Raw genomic sequence first — 23,853 nt, 5'->3', positions numbered from 1 at the left:
GACAGAAAGGGGAAGAGAGAGCATCTTCTCCACTGGGCTGCCAAGAGAGTTGGTGTCTAGAGTCCATCTAAGACCATACAGTACCCTACGCTGCAAGGGCCCACACAGATTCCTACTCAGGATAGAGCAAGCACCTCCTTGAAATACACCTCCCTGGACCAGGACCTGGGGGCCCTCCCCCTGCTATGCTTCCAGGGGCAGGGATGAGGGCAGGAGGTTGACCGAAGGCTAAGAGGTGGAGAGTGGAGCGAAAGATGGAGCCAAAGTCTTGCCTCAATCTTGGGGCCTGACTGGAGCTACTCCTCAGACAGAGCTGGCTGTTTTGCCACTTTTCCTTCCTGGCCCTCCCCTCCCTGCCACAGCCATGCTATCACCCAGCCAGAGGTGGGAACTCACGCTGCCTCTGCGCCTGGGTACTTGTCGCCACTCCTGTTCACGGGCAGGAAGCGTGAGGTGGCACTTGGAGTTCAGGTGGAAACCGACAGCCATCAGCCAGGACCCCCGGGACTGGCTGTGGGCATCGGCAAGAGCGGAGGAAGGCTGGTGTCTGCCCACAGGAGGGGCCTGAGGCTTTGTGGAGGCCACAGAGCTGGGGGAACCGGCCCTCTCTCCCTGGAGCTATTCCACACAGGGGGATGTGGGCTCAGCGGGAACCTGGGAAGGCAGAAAGAGATCAGGAACTACCAAGACCACATGGGAGGATGGCAGGAAGAAGGAAGAAAGAGGACAATCCCATTGGCACTAGAGGGGCACAGACCTAGCACAGGGGCTCAACAGGAAAGCCCGAGTGTAAGCTCCTTCAGGCTCCGGGAGCAGCAGCAATGAACAGAGAGGGAAAACAGCATGATGGAACTAAGCACAATCTTTGCCAGTAGTGGCTGCCCAAGGCCCGGGGGCCCACAGGGCACCTTGGGCTACATGGTTGCCCATTCACATCCCCAGGCATTTTAGAGGCAGTGGGGCCAGGGTGGGACTCCTGTCCTGCCACACCACTGCTGCACACCCAGACCAGGCATTACTAGCCTTGCTGCTGTACCAAAGATGACCTCTCCCAGCAGCCTTGCCCTTTACCTCCTTCATCCCACACTTTTCCCTTCAAACTCCTCCCAGCACCCGACGGAGCCCAAATCCATGCAGCCTGCAACACGCCACCTAGAAACCAGTTCCCCGCCACACAGCAGAAAGTTAACTGTCTGAAGAACCCCATCCTTGAGAGGTGGCGGGGGGTGTTGGCATCTATGGATCTTTGAGGATCTTCAGCCGGACCCTCTCTATGGGAATGGAGCATCATGGTCGTGAAGTGACTCAGCTCCAGGGTCAGTGTTTGGAGCATGTGCACAGAGAAGTTTTGTAGTAGTCCCCAATATGCATGCTCAGTTCCAGGGCTGGGGCTTGTAGCATATACACGAAGAGCTTCCGTAGCAGCCAGCATGCATCTTCCAGCTTCCCCCCTTCCCCTCTCTCATCTGTGCCTATGTTGCAGGTGAATCTGCTCCAGAAACTGGGAGAAATTTATTCCATCACTAATAGGAGGTGGCCAATTCCTCTCAAATCCCAACACAGTCACCACACATTTCCCACTCCCTCCATCTCCCCGAACCACACACTTTGCTGACCACACGCTTTCCTGTCGGGAGTCCCCACAGAACCCTTTCTCCCAATCATCAGGAAATTGAAAAGCATGTTTACATGCATAATCTCACTTGGCCAGAAAGAACTCCTTGTTTATTGTTGGGTTAGGATGGCAGGCCTAGAAGAAATTGTAAATTACACTAAAATTGATACTCAAAACATTTCTATGTCAAGCTTTTCCACCCTTTTCCAAACCAATCAATTTCATTTAATTCATCCCTTCCAAATGACATTTCAAATCCATCACCTATAACAAGGACTATAGGGAAACATATTCTGACCTCCCTCTTCAATATCCCTGGATCCTATCATTCTCCCCATTCCCAGTGGGGAGAGCAGTCTTGTCTTTCCCTTCCACCTTTAGATTGTTAGACTGAAGCGAGCAATGACCACTCTCTATCATCTAACAGCTCTGGCTTGCCTCTCTGGCCTGTCCCGCTCTGCTCCCTTGCAGGAATCACAGCTAGACAGAGAGCCGGTCAGAGCTTCAGGAGGGGCGAGAGGCCACACCCATACTTCCCACCTCCAGGGCCTGTCCCCCACCGACCTCAGCCAGCACTAATACTGACTGTATCAGCAATCCACAGAAACCAACATTTTCAATGGAGTGCAGACACTCACCAGGGAATTTCTCTCCTCCCTTACCCACATCAGGAATCTGCCCTGGAGAGCTGTTCTCCATCAATTAATCAATCAATGTTCTCTCTATCCTTCCCCTCAGAAGCCTTTCCCCTCAGAAGCCTTTCCCCTCAGAACCACAAAGAAGCATGAGCTCTTTCTGTTCCCCAGGGGCAAGAACTGCACACCAGTCACTGCCAGAAGTAAATCGAGCAGCAGTCACCTATCCAACAGCGGCTTCACCCCTCTCAAAGAACTGCTTAGCCCTCACGCATGATACAACATTTGTGGCCGTGAGAAGATCAGATCTTTCCACCGAACTACTGTTTGGGAGCCCAAGGCCAAAACTCCTGGGGGCTCGTCTCCCAAAGCTCCCTCTCCCCACACTGGCCCCAGAAGAATCACAGTCTTTGAGATTGCCCCAAAAACCACCTCATCAGTCTCTTGGCCCCAAGGCAGCCCCCAGACACTTACCCGCTGAGAACCACGATAAAGTCCATGACATTCCAGCCGTTGCGGAGATAAGAGCCCTTGTGGAAGATGAATCCAAGGGCCACAATTTTGATTCCAGCTTCAAAGCAAAAGATCCCAATGAAATAAGGCTCCGTCTTCTCCTGTGGGTGGAGAGTAGGCACGGTGGTAAGGGTAGGGAACAGAGACAGCTGGCCTCATTGCCTTCCTTGCTTATCCTGTTATTGGGGTTTGGCCTTCTAAACTTATTTCCCTGGCCTCTTCCTTGGGACCCAGAGAGATGCCACTGGTAACACCATCTGCAGCCCAAGTCAGTGCCAATTCTACATGTGAGATGATGCAGGAACTCCCAGAAAGGGTGAGAACTCTACACATCGCAGGCTTGCTGAGATGCCAAGTGAATAACTTGGAAGGCTTGGAATGGGTTGGGGAGGAGGGAGGAGGGATATTGGGAGAAACCCAGAAGGCTCCCCCGACCCCCACCACCAACTAATCACCTCCAAAATAAAAAATACTTGTGTGGATCCGCATTGAGCCCACATCTGCATGGATCCTTGGGCATTTTGGTTTAGTGAGGCAGAGGTTCAATGGCAGAGAGGAAAGAGGCAGGGACAAGAAGCCAGTGGAAAGATCCCTTCCCCCATGCCACCTCTTCAAAGAGAGTAAAACTGCATTAAGAAGAGTAGAGGCTGACATAATTTATGCAAATATATGTAAAAGACTAAACAAATGTTTTCATAGTCAGGGTTCCTTTAGTAAACCATTTCCACTTCTTCCATTGCTTCAAGTTTTAATGGAAAAAACTCCTGTGCACTCCTCCTCTTTCAGTCTCCTCTGCTCCAATTCTTCTCCACATTAAATGACAATAATAATCATATTTAGTAAGCGCACACTATGTGCCAAGCACCTTACTGAATGCTGGGGTAGATTCAGTGTAAGTCGCAATAAAAAAAATCCCACTCCCTTCCCCCTTAACTGCCTGTCAATTTTGGTGGACAGTTGAATTCTACAGTCTGCACAGTATGCTTGGTCATCTCCAACTAACAATAGTAATAGTGTTTATTAAAAGCTTATTGTGTGCAGAGCACTGTACTAAGCGCTGGGAGAGCTTTCAGGTGGAAATTAATCACAGGCCCTGTCCCTCGTGGGCCTCACCATCTAAAAAGAACTGGTCATTTCATCATCTCAACACCCGGCTTCGGCCAAGAGGGCCAATCCCAACTCTTCTGTTCCTGGATGAGCCTCGTTCGGAAGGTCAGAGACATGGAAGGGAGAGACCAATACTTACCAGCCTCCGCGACATGGGAGTCTTGTCATCCTCTGGGAGATGCTGTTCCAGAGCCAGGACAATGCAGTTCGCAATAATTGTGGCCAAGATCATGTACTCAAATGGCGTGAACGGGAGAGGGTGAAGTTAAGGGGCAAAAGCACCGTGGACAGAGAATCAACTTGTAAACCAGCTATGTAAATAAATGCCAACATTCACCTGCCCACAGTTTTGTTTTGCACCAGCCTGCCCTCCCTCCAGGCCACTGAGCCTGTCTCACAAAAAGAAGTTGAAGAAATCAACCATCTTTCCCAATAGCCCATCCCTGTGGCCCCAGGGATCTCTGCTCTCTTTGTAAGTTTGCTCTCCCTGGTAGGGCCTGGAGCTGGACAGACTCAGTTACCACAGAGGGTGGCCTGGAGAAATCCTGGAGTACTGGCAGCCTTAGGTAAACTTATGTGGTCTGCTCTAACTAAAGGGACCTTGAATTCCTCTTGCTCGGCCCTTCACTTTTCATTATTTTCAATCCTGAAAAGAAAGCATCACGAAAACGTTATTGGAGGCATTGAATCATTCTCATTCTGTGGCCAGGCACAAGAAAACATTCATTCAATAGTATTTATTGAGCGCTTACTATGTGCAGAGCACTGTACTAAGCGCTTGGAATGTACAAATCGACAACAGAGACAGTCCCTGTGAGAAGGAAAGTAATGGCATTTCTCCTGGCACAAGTGGGCACATATGCACATACACAGAGGTCCAAACTTACATACACACTCACTCCTTATCCTGGCCGGTGGCTGTGGTGGTAGAGGCAGACAGAGCTGTTGGAAAGGGAGAGGGGAATAAGGAAGAGCCAGGTACCACGAGCAATCCCCAGCTCCTCTCAGGGAGCTCCCAGGGTGGACACCTGCCCACGGCTAACACTTCCCCCCCCCACATCCCCTGAATGCCAGGGAAAAACCCCAAATTCCTCTTCCACAGAAAGCTCCTGCTGTGGGGGACGGGTGGCCCCAAGAATCTAATTTCCCATCCGTGGCAGGTCTGGTGGCCCTGAACCAAAGTGAAGGGGGAGGAAAGCTAAATCAAGCTTCTCTCGCCCCCTGAATACCAATGTGAGGCACTAATTACATTTTACTTTACATACTCAGGAGGGAGGACGCTTCAGCTCAATATGCAAATATCTGTAAGATGCCTCTGGATTTCCTGAAATCAATTCAGTGACCTTCTCGCTGAATCCTGACCCTCCTGCAGAAGCCGTGCTTTCTCTGAGCTCCCGGTCCATCCAACCAGTACTGGGGTGGAGCCCGAGGCTTGCTACGCCTGGGTCACGAGATTGGATTTGCCGAGGTGAGATCTGTGCCAGGGGTCCAAACTAGCTTGGCCTGCAGGCATGGCAGAGCCCCAGGAGCTAGGATGGAGTGGGAGACGAGATGCAATCCCAAAATATCCCACTGGCTTCTCTGCCCCCTAATTGGGACACCAGGCTAAATCTTGGCCAAAGATGTTTCAGAGTTTGAGTGGGGAGAAGTAGAGGAAGGAAGGAGTTAATTTTATCCCCTGGGTAAAGTCCCAGCATCCACACAGAGATATTCACCCTACTGAGCATCTAAAGAGCACTGACAGAGGAAGTCACAACTCCATTCCCTTCTGACCCCTGCCTGCTGATGACCAGCCGGGCCCATGGGAGACACAATCATTCAATCATATTTATTGAGCACTTACTTGTGTGCAGAGCACTTTACTAAGCACTTGGGACATTCCCTGCCCACAGAGGGACCAGAGGCAGGGAGGGACCAGGGGAGACAAGCAAAGAAAATTCAGGCTCTAAAACCATCATCCAAACATGGTAGCAACAAATCTTCTAGGTGAATCTCCTGCTTACACTGGGGAAGAGAAGAAGTGAGGGTCAGGGATAGATAACCATGAGTTTACAAACTGCAGACACTCCTGCTTCTTGCTGATCCAGTCAGGAACTGACAACTGTTGTCGGCTAGTTTCCTCTCACCCCCTCCCCGCCCCCCACACCCCGTGAAAACCTGCAAGCAATTAACACCAGCTTAAACTGAATGTGCTCAGTGCTGCTGACACTGCAGGCGAGGTGGACCCTGGGCAGCAGCCACCTCATGTGCCTTCGTGGTCACTGCAGGGCTGCCCAACAGCACCATGCTGCACCCAGCCCCACCCTCCAGCTCTTGCCTGTCCCTCACCAACTGTCAGAGCCCAAGAGTCATCATCACTCACTGTCATGATCTCGATCTACCATGCTCAGCCTGGGCGACCAAAGCCAGGATAAGACAGGCAAGGAGGAAGAAGGTTGGCCGCCTTAGAACCTAAGATTGGCAGGGGGGCCAGGGTGCAGAGGGTCAGCACCTGACGAGTGGTTTGGGGCTGATAGCGGTGCCCCTCTCCCTACCCATTCCCTCTCCACTGGCTACGCAAGAGGAGTGAGCTCTGGGGCTCCTGTTCACAGTAAGTCCCCAAACTCCCATCGAGCCCAGCCTGCTTGACCAAAGCCTTCCCTCCTGGCTAGCATCTCTTCAAGCACTGGGCCTGGGGTGGGGTTGGAGGGCTTCCAGCCCCTAGGGGACAGCACTCTCTGACCAAAGTGATGGGGCGCCAGGGTCAGAAGGCAATACGAAAGGTGCCCAAACCTACCAAGACATAGACCTGTGTGTCATACTCCTTCCCCAGCAGGAGGGGAGGCAGACCCTTCTCTTTGTTTCCTGGTTAATTGCACTATTCATTCATTATTCAACCATATTTATTGAGCGCTTACTGTGTGCAGAGCACTGTACTAAGCACTTGGAATGTACAATTCGGCAACAGATAGAGACAATCCCTGCCTAACCCAGGCTCACAGTCTAAAAAGGGATTAACGACCCAACCTCTGGCCCTCCACCCCGAGGACTCTCTGAGCCCAATAATGATGGGCCACATCTCTCCTGCTCTCTCCCTTCCCAGCGGCTCCAAGACAATCATTAGGGAAATGATAAAAATAGGTTTGCTTATTGATTTATCTCCTTTACCCAACGCTCTTTCTCTTGAACAGTTGACTTGTTTCCTTAGCAACTCAGCTAATTTGAGCAGCTCTGCTGGGCTGCACACCTGCCGTTTGTTCATTTCCTTCCCTGTAAACCGTGAGCTCAGAGAAGAGGAAAGGGCTGACCGGGGAGGCCAGGCCAGGCCAGACCCCACTCTCTCTCTCTCTTTCTCTCTCTTTCTCCCTCTCTTCCTGTCAGGGGCTTGCCTAAGCCTGGACCTGCTCAACTCAACCAGGCCAAGTGCTCTAACAGGCTCCAGTCCTCCAGAGCACCAAGAGGCTGGGGCTCCATACCAGTGTCTGGGGGCAGGTGGGCGATTATGGGGCCAGAGAGGCACTGAGCTCACCTACCCCTTCCCATTTAATTGCTTTGTGGTTTGGAGTCATCCCGAACTTTTGACGGGTCCCCAGAGGAGCAGGGATCTCTGCCATGTCCTCAAGAGGTGCATTTCTGCCTCTCCCTTCCCTTGGCACAGTGAGCTGACCAGCTGCCCTCAAGCCACATCTAGCAGAACCACTCCCATGCAATCTAGCCACCAGGACTGCCCCCCTCCTCCCCTCTCTGCACACTCCTTTCCAAGCCTCTCCTCAGCTTTGGTTATGGCCAGCAAGGGCTCCTGAAGACACCCAAAAGAGAGGCCACTGCGCCCCCACCTCCAGTCCTCTGCACCACGGCTATGGCCATCGGGATCCCAAGATCTTCCGACTTACCTGTGCGGAGGATACACTGTGTGTTAACGAGGCCTACCTGACCCTTTAGACCACAATCCTGAAGCAGCGTGGCTCAGTGGAAAGAGCACGGGCTTTGGAGTCCGCGGTCATGGGTTCGAATCCCAGCTCTGCCACTTGTCAGCTGTGTGACTGTGGGCAAGTCACTTCACTTCTCTGTGCCTCAGTTCCCTCGTCTGTAAAATGGGGAGTAAGATGTGAGCCCCACGTGGGACAACCTGATTCCCCTGTGTCTACCCCAGCGCTTAGAACAGTGCTCTGCACATAGTAAGCGCTTAACAAATACCAACATTATTATTATTATTATTATTATTATTAATCCTGTGGCCTTATCTGGGTTCAAGTTTGGAACCCATGCCCACAAAAAGAGAGAGACACCTCCTCCGAGCTGGAACTGCAACAGGATGTTCTAGAGCAGAGGGAGCAAGTCTGCTGCTCTGGGATCCCACCCAACACAAAAGGAAAAGGGATGGTGTCATCATGGTCATTACCGGGGACCTGGGGGGAGGCTGCTGCAAGCCTGCGGGTCTTCAGCCCTGCAGAGAGCTGGGCAGTAAAGCAGCTGGTTGGGGCTCCTACCTGTCACTGAGAGACTGGCCACAATGAGAGATTATAAAGAGAAGGAGGGAAATGATTTGGGAGCACGTTTTCTCTCTCTCCCTTTCTTTCTTTCTTTCTCTCTCTGTCTCACACACACACACACCACCTCTCCCTGCCCCCCCCCCCCCCGCCCCGAGCTGTTTAGCCCAGACTCTCTATTGCTAATGCAGGAAATTCACCCAGAGATGAGCCCCAGAGGACTAGGACCGATGGCCCTGATGCAATCTCTCCAAGTGATTGGGAGGGTCATTAATCATCCACAAGGCCATGGTGAGGCCATTTATGGTGGGGGCTAGGAGGAGAGAGACTTTGCCCACACGGACACACGGCACCAGCCTCTACCATGCCAGGATGCAAAAAGCCATGAGCTCATACCTGTGAGGTCGTGCCCATCCTCTCCCAAGCCAGCTGGGGAAGAAACATGGCCTACTGGAAAGAGCACAGGCTGGGAATCAGAGGACCTGAGTTCTAATCCTGGCTCTGCCAATCGCTTGCGGTATGATCTGGGCAAGTTACTTTAATTTTGCTGTGCCTCAATTTTCTCAGCTATAAAATGGGGATTAAATAGCTGTTCTCCCTCCTACTTGGACTGCGAGTCCCATGCGGGACAGGGACCGTGTTTGACATATAGTAAGTGATTAACAAATACCACACAAAACAAAACAAACAAAAAGTCTATTCTGTTGGGTCAGGAGAGAGAGAAAGAGAGAGAGAGAGAGAGGAAAACGGGTCTGAAACTCAAACTGAAGCCTGGAAACCAGTCTCATCCCCACTGAGAGGACTTGGCTTTCAACCTTGACCCCGGGAGTCAAGAACCAGGGGTGGAATCAAGTCCTCGTGTCCTTTCCTAACAGAACTACAGCCTCTTCCCACCCATCACTCCAAAAAAAATTCCATTACTCTTCTTCCTTCCCTCTCAGAGCTGCCAAGGAAACTTGTCCCACATCTTCCTTCCTACTGACAGACCTCAAGCCAGCTCAGGCAGAAGCATGCTGTCCTACTAAAGCCATTCTTTACCTTCTGTGTGAGCCCTGGAGTTCTGCAAGTTGTGCTGAGGACAGGATAAGGAAGAAGAGGATGCTGAAGAAGACAAGAATTAGGAAGGGGAGGTGTGTTGGAGAGAAGGAAAAAGAAGAAAGAGACGACTCAATCACCAAGAATAGGCCAAGCACAATCAATCTGGGAACTGATCCCGTGGGCTAAGAAATGCAGAGACTGTAAAGAGCACCTTTCTCTCTGAATGACTGAATTTCCTAAAATTCTTGGTCCAGGAATATTGCCTGAGGTGAGTCAGAAGTCAAGGGGAGAAGTCACAGCCTTCTATAATCCCTGTTTCATGGTTCACCACCCATGCCCCTCTCTTGGGGGAGGGCAGGGAACACAGAAGTGACTTAGGTGTTACCTTCACAAATTAGGAAAACACCGAACTCTCTATAGGCCTCAGAATCTTCACCCACAGCCCAGATGCACATCTTTAATTTATGGCCTTGACCACTCACCCACCCTACATCCCTGCCGAATGGCCAACTCTGAAGAAGGAGTCACAGACTCTACAAGCTTCTTCCTCATTATCTAGCCAGCTCCTTTTCCTCCCAACTCAACCTTTTCAAAACATTCAGATGGAAAAAACAAACCCCTTTTCTTTTTTTAAAACAAAACAAAAAAATACATCATGTGATTCTTTTGCCTTAACATCAGTTTTCTAACTTTGGTTTCCATGGCACTGGGATGCAACTTGCTGTCACCATGACAACGCTGTCTCTGTTCAAATTCACCATCTGACAGGCAGCTGCACTCTCTCTCTCTGGATGTCAAGAAGACAGGCCTGCCATTACACCTACTCCCTGAAAAGACTTAAAAATCTAATGAATGAAAGACAAAGAAAGCCATGGAGAAGGAACAAGAACTAATCCCCAGAAGAGCTTCGCCCTGACTGGCACAACCCTGCCTCTGTACTACACGGCCCAGTGGACTCAGTTCTGTTGATCAACAGGCTCCCAGCATTCCTTTAAATTCACATAAAGAAAAGTTCCCCGGGAAACTAGATCTCCTCTAGATGACACCTATGACACTACTGGGAGGAAATTCCCTTTGCTGCTAACCAAAATCACATTATTTTTTTAATTGGCTGGACCTTAAATCCCACAGCCAACAGGCAAAAAAAACCCTCCAAAACAACAGCAGTGGAGGTTCTGAGAAATGAAGCAGATATCTCTCTCTTTCTCTCTCTCCCCCCACCCACCACATTGCCCTTCTCACCTCTACAGTATATTCACCTTGATAAATTTCCTAACAAATGATCTTGTCATATGCCTAATACTTCTGCACTCAAAACACTGTCACTAAATAGATGTTCGGTGACTGGGATGAAAGCGTTTGAGTGTTAGGGGAAAAAATGGAAATATGGAAAGCCTTTGCAAGAAGAGGAAAAAAAAACAGAGGGGGAAAATGACAGTTCCAGGAACCAGACTGCCTTGCACTTTAATAATGTGATCGTATCTGAAGCTGAAAAGGCAGTTGTTTCCACTCCACAACTGCAGCAGGCACATGCAGTGTGCTCAAGGAGAGTTCTCTGAGAGACTTTTCTACATTCGTTTAGAGGGAAAGCTGCCTTCCCAGAAGAAAAGCCGCTCCAAGACCACAGACCACAGTGGACGGAAGGATTCGCAGGTTCAAAAGGCTTAGCGGGTAAGCAGGGTGTTTAAAGAACTCAAATTGGACCAAAGCTGGAAGTTGTTGGGAGCCGAACAGCCCAACTTCCAGAAGTATCAAACTAAGAATCCTCCCCAACCAATCGGTGATATTTTTTGAGCACATACAAAGAGCAGAGTACTATAGTGAGCACTTGGGAAAGTACAATACAATAGATAGATAGTAGATAGGCACTATCCCGTCACACAAGGAGCTTATAGTTCCTTACTTTGGAAGCCCAAACTTGATATTCCAGTCATTCAGGATTGGCTGCAGGGGGACCAGCTGGCTCAAAACATGCTGGTGCCAAAGTAGATCTCCCAAACTCCCCTAGGAGGAGTGGAAACAGTGTGACCTAGTGGAAAGAGTATGAGCCTGGGAGTTAAGCCATCTGGACAAGCCACTTCCCTTCTCTGTGCCTCCGTTTCTTCATCTGTAAAATGGGAAATTCCTGTACTCCCTCCTACAAAGACAGTGAGCCCCATGTGGGACCAGGACTGTGTCCAACCTGATAAACTTGTAACTAGTCCAGCACCTAGAACAGTGCTTGACACGCAGTAAGCACTTAAATACAATAACAATCTCTAGTCCATCACTTGCCTACTGTGTGACCTTGGGCAAGTCACTTCCCTGCGCCTCATTTTCCTCATCTATAAAATGGGGATTGAATACCTATTCTCCCTCCTACTGAGACAAGCCCCAGGTGGAGCAGGGATTGTGCCCAGCCTGATTATCTTTTATCTAACCCCAGCGTATAATAAGCGCTTAGCAAATATCACTATTACTGTCATTAGGAGAACAGGAGCTTTACCACCCTCTTTGGTTAATCTCTTCGTCAGAGCTGTGGTCAAGCTGGAGGACTGAGAGCGAAACTCACTACCAAGAACCTGGGGAGGTATCTAAGCTTGCATTAGAGCTAGCCAAATTCCATCCCTCAGCCCGGCAGAGGAAACATCATTCAGGAACGGGGGAAAGGGAAGACAGGACACTCTCCTTGATCTCTGCCAGGGTTTAGCTATGAAGTGAGGGATCTCTCCTTCACAGAGCTCTGATTTATTTCCAAAGACCCTTCCATTCCAAACTCCAACAGCCGCGACTAGAGTCTCTTGAAAAGTATTGACAATGACATCTCAATGTTAGTCCACAAAGGAAGGGAGAATCAGAAGGTTCTAAGGTTTGGGTACTAATCTGACAGCTTGCTCCTGAACAGTAAAACCTTCTGTACCACCGGAGCAGCTTTCTTGGAAAACACCTTGTTATGCAAAACTGTGTTATGTGGGTCAAGGGAATTGAGGGCTCTGACTTTTCATAATTAAAAAATACATGTTGTGACAAGAGCTTCAGGAAAGCACAAGCTCAAAATAGACTGCACTGAGGCCTATTCTCCCCTGCATCCGTGGGAGAACAGGGCAACTTGAAACTGCAGAGGCTGCCCGTATGCCTGTGCATAGTTAGTTCTAGGGGCACATCCCTGTTAGCTCCATCCAGGGTGGGGCCAGGCAAGGGGAGCTACCATCTCTGTGGCCCCAGCCAGATGTGCCTTTGTGCATGCTGGTGCCAGGACCTTCAGAGATCCTGGAAACTTCCGGGAGCTTTTCCTGCAGCTGCCTAGAGGTGCAATGCCACCCTGGGAAAGCCACAGCCTTCCATCTGTGAACACATGTATGCAGGCTGCACAGGACCCAAAGTACTCCAGCCTGTCAAGCCTAGGTTTCAGGTGCCCAAGAAGGGCAGGGCCTGAGGAACACTTCCATGGAGCAGGCCTCTGGGGCTCCGAGGGGCTCAGGCCCAGCGTGGCTCTTCCTCAGAGTTGGATGGCTCCAAGCAGGGGAGTTCCACAGAACTTGCCCGGTCCCACTCCGCATCCCCCTCTGAACTTGGGTAAGCCAGGAGGGGGCCAGATCCACTCCAGGAGTGCTTGCCACTTGGAATGGCCCCCACTGAGGCCACCTCACTTCTGTGACTTGGGTGCTGGAGGACCGTCATGAGGTTTGGGGACTCTGAAAGGGCTGGCAATTTGAGAGCGGCCATTGCCAAGCCCTGCTCCAACCCAGAAGTTCTACCCAGGTGCCTGATGTCTCTGTGTCTGCCAGTTCTCTTCCTAGGTGTGTGGCTAGACTGTAATCTCATTGTGGGTAAAAGTTTGTGTCTGTTTAGGGTTGTATTATACTTTCCCAAGCGCTTAATACCCAGTAAAGCACTCAAATACAACTGACTGGCTGGCGAATCACTTAGAACTGTGCATGATGGTCCGACATGACTGCTCTGTCTTCAGCGAATGCCTATATATACCTGGGTTTGATTCCTTAGTGCCTACTTTAACTTCCTGGGGGCCTCAGGGCCTAGTGGAAAGAGCATGGAGCTGGGAGTCAGGAGGCATGAGTTCTAATCCCAGCTCTGCCACTGACTTGCTGTGTAATCTTGGGCAAGTCAATTAACCTCTCTGTGTTCCAGTTTCCTCCTCAGTAAAATGGAGATAAGACATTTGCTCTCCTTACTCTTAGACTGTAGGCTCCTTGGGGCAGGGATCATAATTACCAACTCTATTATGTTGTAATAAAAATAATAATTATGGTACTTAAGCACTTAATGTGCCAATCACAGAACCAAATGCTGGGGTAGATACAAGATAATCAGGGTGGATGCAGTCCCTCTTCCACATGGGGCTCCCAGTCTAACTAGGAGAGAGTAGGATTTAATCCCTATTTTATAGATGAGGAAGCTGAAACACAGAGAAGTTAAGTGAGTTGCCCAAGGACACAGAGCAGACAAGTGGTAGAGGTAGGATTAGAACCCAGGTCTTCTGACCTCCAGGCCCATGCTCTTCCCAGTAGGCCACACTCCTTCTCAAGCACTTAGTAAAGCTCTCTGCACATAGGTAACTGCTCAACAAATACCACTAGTTGATTGATTAGACTGTGAGCCTCAAGTGGGGCAGAGACTATGCTCAATCTTACTACCTCGTACCTATGGGCTTAACACATAGTAAACCCTTAATAATCACCATTAAATCCCTTACTGATTTAAATCCCTGCTTGTCTTTCCCTAGCTCTGATCATGAAACAAGGAACATTGTTATCTTCTTCTCCTGATTCCCTTCCCTACAGAGTTATTCCCTGTCACTTTGCACAGCAGGAGCAGTTTACAGATTCATACAGAGCTGCGGGTTCTCCTTAACCACAATGTAGAACACAAGCTTCAGACTTGAACTGAAGCCCTGCTTTCTTTAGAAATGAGCACTGAGGGGCAGGGCTACAGGAGGGAACAACGGTATTAGCTGTGTTATATCACAATCACATTACAAAAACCCACTTACAGAGTTTATAATATCCCCTAGGGATCCCCCTCCACCCATGGGGCCATCCCCATCACTGGGCCCCTATTGGATAATCAGGGAAGAGAAGGGCAGCTGGGAAATCACCCGTGGAAGACACCAACCTCGCACCTTGTACCTCGGTCTCGTATTTCTCACTGCCAACACCTTGCCCACATCTCCCTCCTCCTTCATATCTGCCCAACCACCTCACTCTCCAGCGGCAAAACCTTCCTAAAATCACATCTCCAAGAGAGTCCTTCCCCGAATAAGCCCTCCCTTGTGCATCACCTATGCATTTGGGTCTGTTCCCCTTAAGCAATCTGATAATCACCCCTCTCCCAGTCTCACAACACTTATATACCTACCTATCCATATGGAATTTATTGTAATGTCTGCCTCCCCATCTAGTCAGAAGCCTCCTTTTGGGGCAGAGGCCGTGACTCCCTACTCCATTGAATCGTACTCACCCAGGTGCTTGTTAGAGTGCTCTGCTCACAGTAAGCACTCAATAAATTCCATTGGTTGATTAGTCAGAAGAGAAACTTTGGTTGGACTGAATCCCTTCTAGGATCAGGGAGGGAGAGGCTGGCCAATGGGTTGGCAGAAGGATTTGAGTCTAACCAAATTCTGGGTTTGCAATGAAACCTGGTTGAGGATACTTGAGTTCCTGTCTGCTCAGGGATTCACAGTGCTCCACCATGGAACCTGTTGCCATGCTAACAGCCTTATTGACTCCTCAGTCCTAACCTCTCTAATGCATCAGAAATGAAGGTGAGTGGATGGGAGATGGGCTCACTGGAGAGAATCTTTCCCATCAGATGCTCGAGGAGATGCTTGTAAGGAGAACGTTTGGTCGTCTGGATTCTGTGTCCAGGAAAATTTGTGTAGGTACTCAGAGGAAGTAAGGCAGTGAATAGTTCTCCAAAACATCTCCATGGGTTGCTGGTTTGGCTGTCTGACTTACATTTTGTTTCCAATCCCTCTGGTTTGAGGAGCCCCAAGGTTTAGCTCCATGTTGTCCCAGCATCATTCATCATGACCCAAATGGTTCAGATGGGACACCAATGACTACTGGTCATAGGTTCCATGAAACTATGAGAAAACCATTTCAAAAAAGGAGTTCCAGCAGAGGATTGATTGGATACCTATCCCACACAATGACCATGTCTACAACATTGACATGGGCCCCACCTATATTCCCCAGTGCTTTCCCTTCTACAAATAATAATAATGATAATGGAATTTTTAAGTACTTACTATAGGCCAGAAACTGTTCTAAGCGCTGGGATAGATACAAGATATTAGGGTTGGACACAGTATCGGTCCAACATAGGGCACTCATTCTTAATCACCAGTTTACAGATAATGTAAATGAGGCACAAAGAAGTCAAGTGACTTGCCCCAGATCACACAGCAGACAAGTGGTGGGGCAAGGATTAGAACCCAGGTCCTTCTGACTCCCAGGCCCATGTTCCATCCACTAGGCCACACTGCTTCTCAAATGCATTGACCACCCTTTTTCCCCTACATAAATGTCTGCCTGCATCCACAGATCCTCATAAGCGCACATTCCCAAGTAAACCTAACCTAACCACAGTGTACCACAAAGGGATGGCAGCACTGACTCGGTTTATTCCCTGATTTCCTTTCATTTCCTTTATGCTGCATGACACAGATTAATTTCCATGATTAAGTACCATTCACAAAGGGAATTTCCTGTTCCTGGCATGATTTCTTCTTCTCTGTGGCCAAAGAGAAAATCAGGGCAGGACCAGAACTCCAAAGAAGGGGTAATAGCAAGATAAATTTCTGAAACTCCAGGTCAAAGAAAATCCAGTCAGAGGTCACCAAGATCTCCAGGTGAGACCAGGTGAAATTTTGGGCTGCCTAACTAGTACAAACCAAATCTTTGGAACTGAAAGACGTTTTAACTCGGCCTTTATTCAAGTCGGTACTATTGTTTCCTGAAAGGATTCTATCACCACAGACTCTGCTGTGAGAAAATTCACTAAAAACCGTTGAGAGTCACAATAAGGGGAGAGAGTTAACACTTTTGAAATCAAATTCCGGGGAGCAAAACTGAGTTTATAATGATCTTCCTTAAACAGATCCAGAGTTAAACAACTGTTTTATCCAGGAAAGGAATTAAATGAGAAACCTGCTTCTGAAATTCCACCCAAGAATGGGTTGGGTGAGTGAGGATTAAGAAAAAAATTATACACTGGGACCTCCACCTCCTCAACAGGAAACGGAAATTCGCCCAACTGAAATATCCATACTCCCCTTGACCTGGTGAAAAATGAGAGTGAGGGCTAGAAAGGGTTTTGGGGGCCAGCTCTAACCGCAGTGCAGGGGCCCCAAAACAGCATGGAACCAATTTGAGGGAATCAACAGAAGTGCTTAGTTATTGTGTAGTGCAGATCAACACTCCATTAGCTATCTCGGCCAGTCCGTGTTCACTGACATTGCAGGAAAAGAATCCGCCAAAGTTAGACGGCACACAGGTTTATCAGTCAGTGTTGCTGGACAGTGAAGCTAAGCCCCACCTTGCCACAAACCCGTTTCTTCCAATCTCTCGCTCCTAAATCTGATTGGATAGCATGGAAATTGCACCTCTCCTTAAGGCCCCTGAACTACCACAGAGCTGAAGAGGAGTCATACGGGGTTTCCAGGAGAAACCTGACAAAAATGCCCATCATTCCTCTGGCACAAATTCTAAGCAAACTGCAAGGCTTGGGCGTCAAGAAAGTAATAAGAGAAAGTGTTTACGATTCCAAAGGGGAATCTTAATAAGGATTTGGCCTTAATATTTCATAAAAATGTGCAATGAAGGGAAGAGGAGAAGTTGGATGATTAGCTGAAAAATTCCCAGTTACCCCAAGCTGGAGAACGCGAAGACATTAGTGAACAACTGATGAAAATTCATTTCATGCTTTTCTGCTCTGCAAAGCCCTGCCTGTACTGGTAGGAAAAGGTGTGAAAATTGGGACAAGGCCCAAGAATGTCAAAAAGCTGTTAATGCAGTGGAAGAAGAATCTGTTTCTGCCTGGAGTCAAACTAGGGAAGCTCATTCTGCCTTGCTGCGGCCTGCAAGCCATCCATCTCACAGACCATGCAATGGCTAAGGAGCTACATAAAATCCAAGTGCAGTCCCAGGTGCCCAGGAGAGCCAGACTGACCCATGACATAATAATAGTATAATAATAATATCATCAACAACAATAGTATTTCTTAAGCACTTACTCTGAACAAACCACTGGGGTACTAAGCACTGGGTTAGATACAAGATAATCAGGTCCCACTTGGAACTCACACTCTAAGTAGGAGGGAGAACAGGTAATTGAAGCCCCATTTTGCAGATTGAAGGAACTGAGCCACAGAAAAGTGACTCGCTCAAGGTCACATGGCAGACAAGCAGCGGAGAACCCAGATTCTTTGATTCCCAGGGCTGGGCTCTTTCCTCTAGACCATGCTAATTCCCAACCTGCACAAGACAACTGCCCAATGGAAGAGCTTCCCTCTCCTTTTCATCCAAGTCTTGCCACAAAATGAACTTACTGACTTACAGAAGGTGGCCAGAGAGGAACAGAAAACCTGCTTGCTCAAAGAGAGCAAGTCAATCCCTGCCAAAGCAGCACAATTGACTCCAATAACTGGGGAAGGAATGGAAGCAAATTTAAATCCAGGAGGTTGGAAGTTTGAGAAAAACCACAGCACAAGCCTTGGAAATCCCCCAATTGTAAGTGCTCTCCTGGAACACATTGGCTGCCTCGACCTGAATCCAGATAGGCTTCAACTTTTCCTTCCAAGTCAACTGGCCAACGGGACCAGCAGCAGACTCTCTCTGAGAAGCATCTCCTGACTTGGGAAATATTCGCTGGAGAGCCCAGCTGGGGAGAAGAAAGGATCACAGCAAACCAGGAATCTGGCAAAGATTTGAACCAAAGAAATGAAAGGCGGAACAGGTAAAAATCAAACCAAATAGCTTCTCCTTCAGGACCCACCAGGACTGTCATTCGATTCCCATGGATTTCGTCCCAGTGTTCACTGAGACCCTCAAGGGTTTGGGGCCCAAGGATCAGGATGTGGCATGCCATTCATTCAACCACTCAACTGTATTTATTGAGCACTTTACAGTATGCAGAGCATTGTGCTAAGCACTTAATTCCAGATAATCACCTCACACTTGGGAAACACATTCTGGTATGTTTCCCTTCAAGTGAATATGACACTTCCCTGCTGCTTCTTGTTTCCAGTGGGCAGCAGCAACGTTTAGATTTGAGATGAAACAAAAGTTCTAGTGAGCAGAAAACCAAGTCAGTAAACCTCTACCTTCGCTGGGACAAATACCTCAGGTTTCTCCCAGAATCTTGCTAGTAGAGCAAGAGACCGTTAAATTGGTGGGGGCACAAAAAAAAAAATCTTTGTGCTTGTACTTTCTGTCTAGAAACACGACTGGTAAAAGCCCACACAAAATTCCTCTCTGTGTAGGATTATAATATGCTTGGCAAGAGACAGGTGGTATAGAAGCCTCTCATATCCTATCCCTCTGTTATGGGGTTGACTGAGAAGTCCTAGGGTGGAAGGTAGGGAAACATTGCTGCCTCGATGTAAAAATTAAGAATGAGGCTATTGTGCTCTTGCTGATTGCCTATCTGGCTTGGTGCGGGGCTTCAGGAAGACTAGTGAGGGAGGATAATAATAATAATAATAATGTTGGTATTTGTTAAGCGCTTACTATGTGCAAAGCACTGTTCTAAGCACTGGGGTAAACACAGAGGAATCGGGTTGTCCCACGTGGGGTTCACAGTCTTAATCCCCATTTTACAGATGAGGGAACTGAGGCACAGAGAAGTTAAGTGACTTGCCCACAGTCACACAGCTGACAAGTGGCAGAGCTGGGATTCAAACTCATGAGCCCTGACTCCAAAGCCCATGCTCTTTCCACTGCGCCACGCTGCTTCTCTAGAGGAGAGAGAGAGAGAGAGAGAGAGAGAGAGAGAGAGAGAGAAGCAGTGTGACCTCTTGGATAGAGCACGGGCCTAGGAATCAGAAGGACCCGGGGTCTAACTCCAGCTCTGCCAGTTGTCTGCTGTGTGACCTTGGGCAAGGCACTTCAATTCTCTGTGCCTCAGTTACCTCATCTGTAAAATGGGGATTGATTGGGAGCCCCATGAGGGATATGGACTGTGTCCAAACTAATTCCCTATCACCGTGGAAGGCACGACCATCCTTCCCGTCTCTCAGGCCCAGAATCTCGGTGTCATCCTTGACTTGTCTCTCTCGTTCACCTCACACATCCTATCCGTTACCAAGACCTGCCGGTTTCACCTTTACAATATCGCCAAGATCTGCCCTTTCCTCTCCACCCAAACGGCTACCTTACTGCTACGGGCTCTCGTTATATCCCGGCTAGACTACTGTGTCGGCCTTCTCTCTGACCTCCCTTCCTCCTCTCTTGCCCCGCTCCAGTCTATTCTTCACTCCGCTGCCCGGCTCATCTTCCTGCAGAAACGATCTGGGCATGTCACTCCCCTTCTTAAACAACTCCAGTGGTTGCCTATCAACCTCCGCTCCAAACAAAAACTCCTCACTCTAGGCTTCAAGGCTCTCCATCACCTTGCCCCTTCCTACCTCTCCTCCCTTCTCTCTTTCTACCGCCCACCCCGCACGCTCTGCTCCTCTGCCGCCCACCTCCTCACCGTCCCTCGGTCTCGCCTATCCCGCCGTCGACCCCTGGGCCACGTCCTCCCGCGGTCCTGGAATGCCCTCCCTCCTCACCTCCTCCAAACTGATTCTCTTCCCCTCTTCAAAACCATACTTAAAACTCACCTCCTCTAAGAGGCCTTCCCAGACTGAGCTCCTCTTCTCCCTCTACTCCCTCTACCACCACCCCCTTCACCTCTCTGCAGTTTAACCCTCTTTTCCCCCCATTTCCCTCTGCTCCTCCCCCTCTCCCTTCCCATCCCCTCAGCACTGTACTCGTCCGCTCAACTGTATATATTTTCATTACCCTATTTATTTTGTTAATGAAATGTACATCACCTTGATTCTATTTAGTTGCCATTGTTTTTACGAGATGTTCTTCCCCTTGACTCTGTTTATTGCCATTGTTCTTGTCTGTCCGTCTCCCCCGATTAGACTGTAAGCCCGTCAAACGGCAGGGACTGTCTCTATCTGTTGCCGACTTGTTCATTCCAAGCACTTAGTACAGTGCTCTGCACATAGTAAGCGCTCAATAAATACTATTGAATGAATAATTAGTTTGTATCTACCCCAGTACTTAGTACAGTGCCTGGCATATAGTAAGCACTTGACAAATACTATTTAAAAAATCTGAAAACTTTATATTTATAGGTCTTTATTCTATTCTGCTGGTTCAGTACCTTGTCTGGCTAAAGGTTCAGTGTGACAGACCCCTGGGCTCATAGCAACCCGGAGCCTTTCCGGGCCCATTGTTTAGCAGTGGTGGTGCAATATTGGAGTGCCTGCAAGGTGATAGTTGCCGGACTGGAGGAGATTATTAAGGGGAGGAAGGGAATAAACAGATTTCTCCGGCTGCTCCTCCCTGGGTCACAATTCTACTACAAGCAATGCTAATGAACTAAGAGCAGATTTCCATAGCTGGCCTTCTGCAGGAGCTTTCATGAATACCCAGAAAGAAGACAAACAGCCTTCTTTTCAGGAAGCCTTAGAAAAGCCCACACGGACCATGAATTATTCACTCACACAGACCTAAAAGTAAGAAATAGAAAAATAGAAAGATGAAAAATGGGGAGAAGGAAATTGGGGGGCGGGGGGTAGAGGGTGGGAGAGAGAAAAAGAGAAAGTTGAGTCTTTCTTCAGATAAAAGACATTCATTACAGAGAGGTTCAGATGGGCTCTTTCATGTCTTTCATCGTTGTCGGATACAAACAACATCAGATGAATCAGGTGGATTCTGATGTGTTGATCCCATCTCTCTGATTGAAGAGAAGTGCAGCCTTCTGCTGAGCCAAGCCAATCAAACAGAAAAAGGTGGGCTGGAGCCTGCCATTCTCCTGATAAAATACATGGAATCATCGAGTCCCTTGTAAATCCTGAACCAAGTTTCATGGTAACTAAAAAGCACATCTCCTGAAAGAAATCCAACGGTTCTTTCAAAAGACAACAGCAGCATCATTGAAACACGGACCCTCCGCAGAGCAATGGCTGAAGTAATTTCAGCCCAAGCTCATAATTCCAATTTCCAATCAAAGAACTAAAGCACTCCACCAGAGGAAAAAAATCCGGTGCTCAGAACTGTCCCCGCTCCTTTAGCTCACGGTGTGGATCCTCTCAATTTCCAAGGAACAATCAAATTAATAAAAATGGGTTCTATTGACATGAAGTCCAAAACATGAAACCATTACAAATCAGTTATTTTAACTCCATCCTCAAGCCATTTGAATTCCAACAAGCTCCCTCACTCAAATTTCTGTTTTCCAGTTTTAATGTCAGTTGTTCTCTGGTCCCCCCAAGCAAGTCCCACCCTCAATCTCTGAGAGAAAGGCCCCACCTGTCCACTATGAGTCAATGGGGAGTCCATTTGCCAGCTCAGAGGTCCAAGACCTCTGAGGTCCTAGTCTCACTCCTTGGCACCGCTATGTTATCTCATTTCACTGCCTGTGTGATCATGCAGTTACAAGGAGAAAAAGACTAAGCACTGATAAGAGTGTGCAATTACAACAGCCCTTCACTGCAAGGTCCACGTTGAAGAGGAAGCTTACCCTAATCGTGGCACTCCATCCCCATCTCCAGTCAAATGTGATCCTACCTGTCCTGGCATACATTTTGCTGCGGTAAAAGACCATTCATGTTGCAAAGCAACCTACTGAAAGGGTGTCCTCTTTCCCCGAGAGGTTCCTGAAACTTAATCTTGAACCTCTCTTCCTATTTACCACCATTTGGCTTGGCCACGCCAATACCCACGCAGTTCCATATAGGTCCACAATGTGTCCAATCCCTGATAAACTAGCCGGAATGTCTCAGGAGACATAAAGAGAGATGTCCCTGTCACCATCTTCCATGCTTTTCCCCCTCAACTTCCCTCGCCCCCAGTTTGTCTTATGCCATCAAGTTGTCTTTGACTCATAGCAATACCATGGATACATCTCTCCCAGAATGCCCCACCTCCAGCTGCAATCATTCTGGTAGTGCATCCATAGTTTTCAGTCCCCCAAAAGCACAAGCTAAAAAGCACCTCAAATTTCAGGAGGGATGATTCCCCTAGCAGAACCATTTTTTTTTTTGGCTACAACCAGAATTCAGAAGCTTAAATTATTTAATAAGAACTACTGGAGACTAATAACGCACACATTTTCCAAGCATGTATACAGCAAATATCCTAAAATTGGGAGACTTTAACCGATGCACCAAAAGAGATATAACCCAGTCTCCCCAAGGATGTCCAATGCACCAGCATAGGGCTTGTTAACTTTCGCATCAGTGCTCAACCAAGGCTTGACGTTTTCTGGCTAATCTTTCCTCTGATCAGCTTTAGCTCTTCCAATGGTCTATGCATCTATCAGATTTCTACGTGATCATGAACCGAGGTTCCTTCAGCAGCTACACTGGGAGCTGTCTGAAAGTCCATTAGGAAGGAGAAAGGTGTTGGGGAGAGAAGAGAGGACAAGAGAGAGAGGCACTATGGGAAATGTATTATCGGCAGAAGCTCACTGTTTCCACCTCACCACCACCTACAGAGCATCTATTAGTCATTCCAAATTTGAGGCCAAGAGAATTAGCAAGCAACAGTGTATTTTAAATTTTCCAACTTGGCTCCCCCTTGACAGATGTTATTTGTACACTATGACAGCCGCAATCGTACTGTAAGTAGAACCACTGCAAAACCGCCAGTGTGCCAAAGGAAGAAACAAGGCCCTCAGGACATAGCTCCCTCCTCCTTCCCCATCTCCCACCCCTCCCACCTCCTGCCCAGACCTTGAGCAGAACAAGTTCTTGGAGTCACCTCGACCCTGTCCCTCTCCATCCATCCCCCACCTCACCCTGCCCTGAGGATCCTCCCATTACCCTGGAATCCACTGTAGGCAAAGAGGGAAAAGGGGTAAGTCTGGGTATGCCAGGTGGCCTTGTAACCCTGCATTTCCTGGCAGGGCAGGGCGTGGGAAGGGAGGGCCACCATGTCCTTGCCAGGAACCGTAAATCACGATGCATGTGTGCACAGGGGACGGAGAGGACAGACTCTGAAAGGGGTTTTAGCGTGGCTGTGCCAGATGCCAGGAAAGGGTGTGGGAGAGTCTCCGGGAAGTAGGTGCCAACAAAAGCGACAAAGGGTAATTGACTGGGCGGTCCTCTCTACTGGGGTGGGCATGAGACCCCTGAGGTTTTCCAAGTGAGGCCTAGTACAGTTGTTCAAAGCCTCAGCCCTGGGCGGAGGGCGGCTGTGTTGAATGAGCAGGGGCACGGGAGCAGCGAGCGTTCTAAGACGGGAATCTCCGATTCTGG

The 23,853-nt window shown here is 48.8% G+C and overlaps 1 protein-coding gene across 6 annotated transcripts in view; it reads right to left on the bottom strand.

Moving 5' to 3' along the window:
- CACNA1E (calcium voltage-gated channel subunit alpha1 E) overlaps positions 1-23,853 on the bottom strand; it is a 271,336-nt gene that overhangs the window by 193,692 nt on the left and 53,791 nt on the right. For all 6 annotated transcript variants that reach the window (XM_029081472.2, XM_029081478.2, XM_029081475.2 and 3 more), the window contains 2 exons: positions 4,010-4,115; positions 2,725-2,864 (listed from right to left, as the gene is read on the bottom strand). In XM_029081472.2, coding sequence (XP_028937305.1) covers positions 2,725-2,864; positions 4,010-4,115 — 246 coding nt within the window. The remainder of the gene's footprint in view (positions 1-2,724; positions 2,865-4,009; positions 4,116-23,853) is intronic.

The sequence above is a fragment of the Ornithorhynchus anatinus genome, chromosome 16 (assembly GCF_004115215.2).
Source record: "Ornithorhynchus anatinus isolate Pmale09 chromosome 16, mOrnAna1.pri.v4, whole genome shotgun sequence".
In the NCBI taxonomy this organism is placed as follows: domain Eukaryota; kingdom Metazoa; phylum Chordata; class Mammalia; order Monotremata; family Ornithorhynchidae; genus Ornithorhynchus; species Ornithorhynchus anatinus.
Note: the sequence above shows the minus strand (reverse complement) of the source record. Positions and strands in the feature narration are given on the sequence as shown.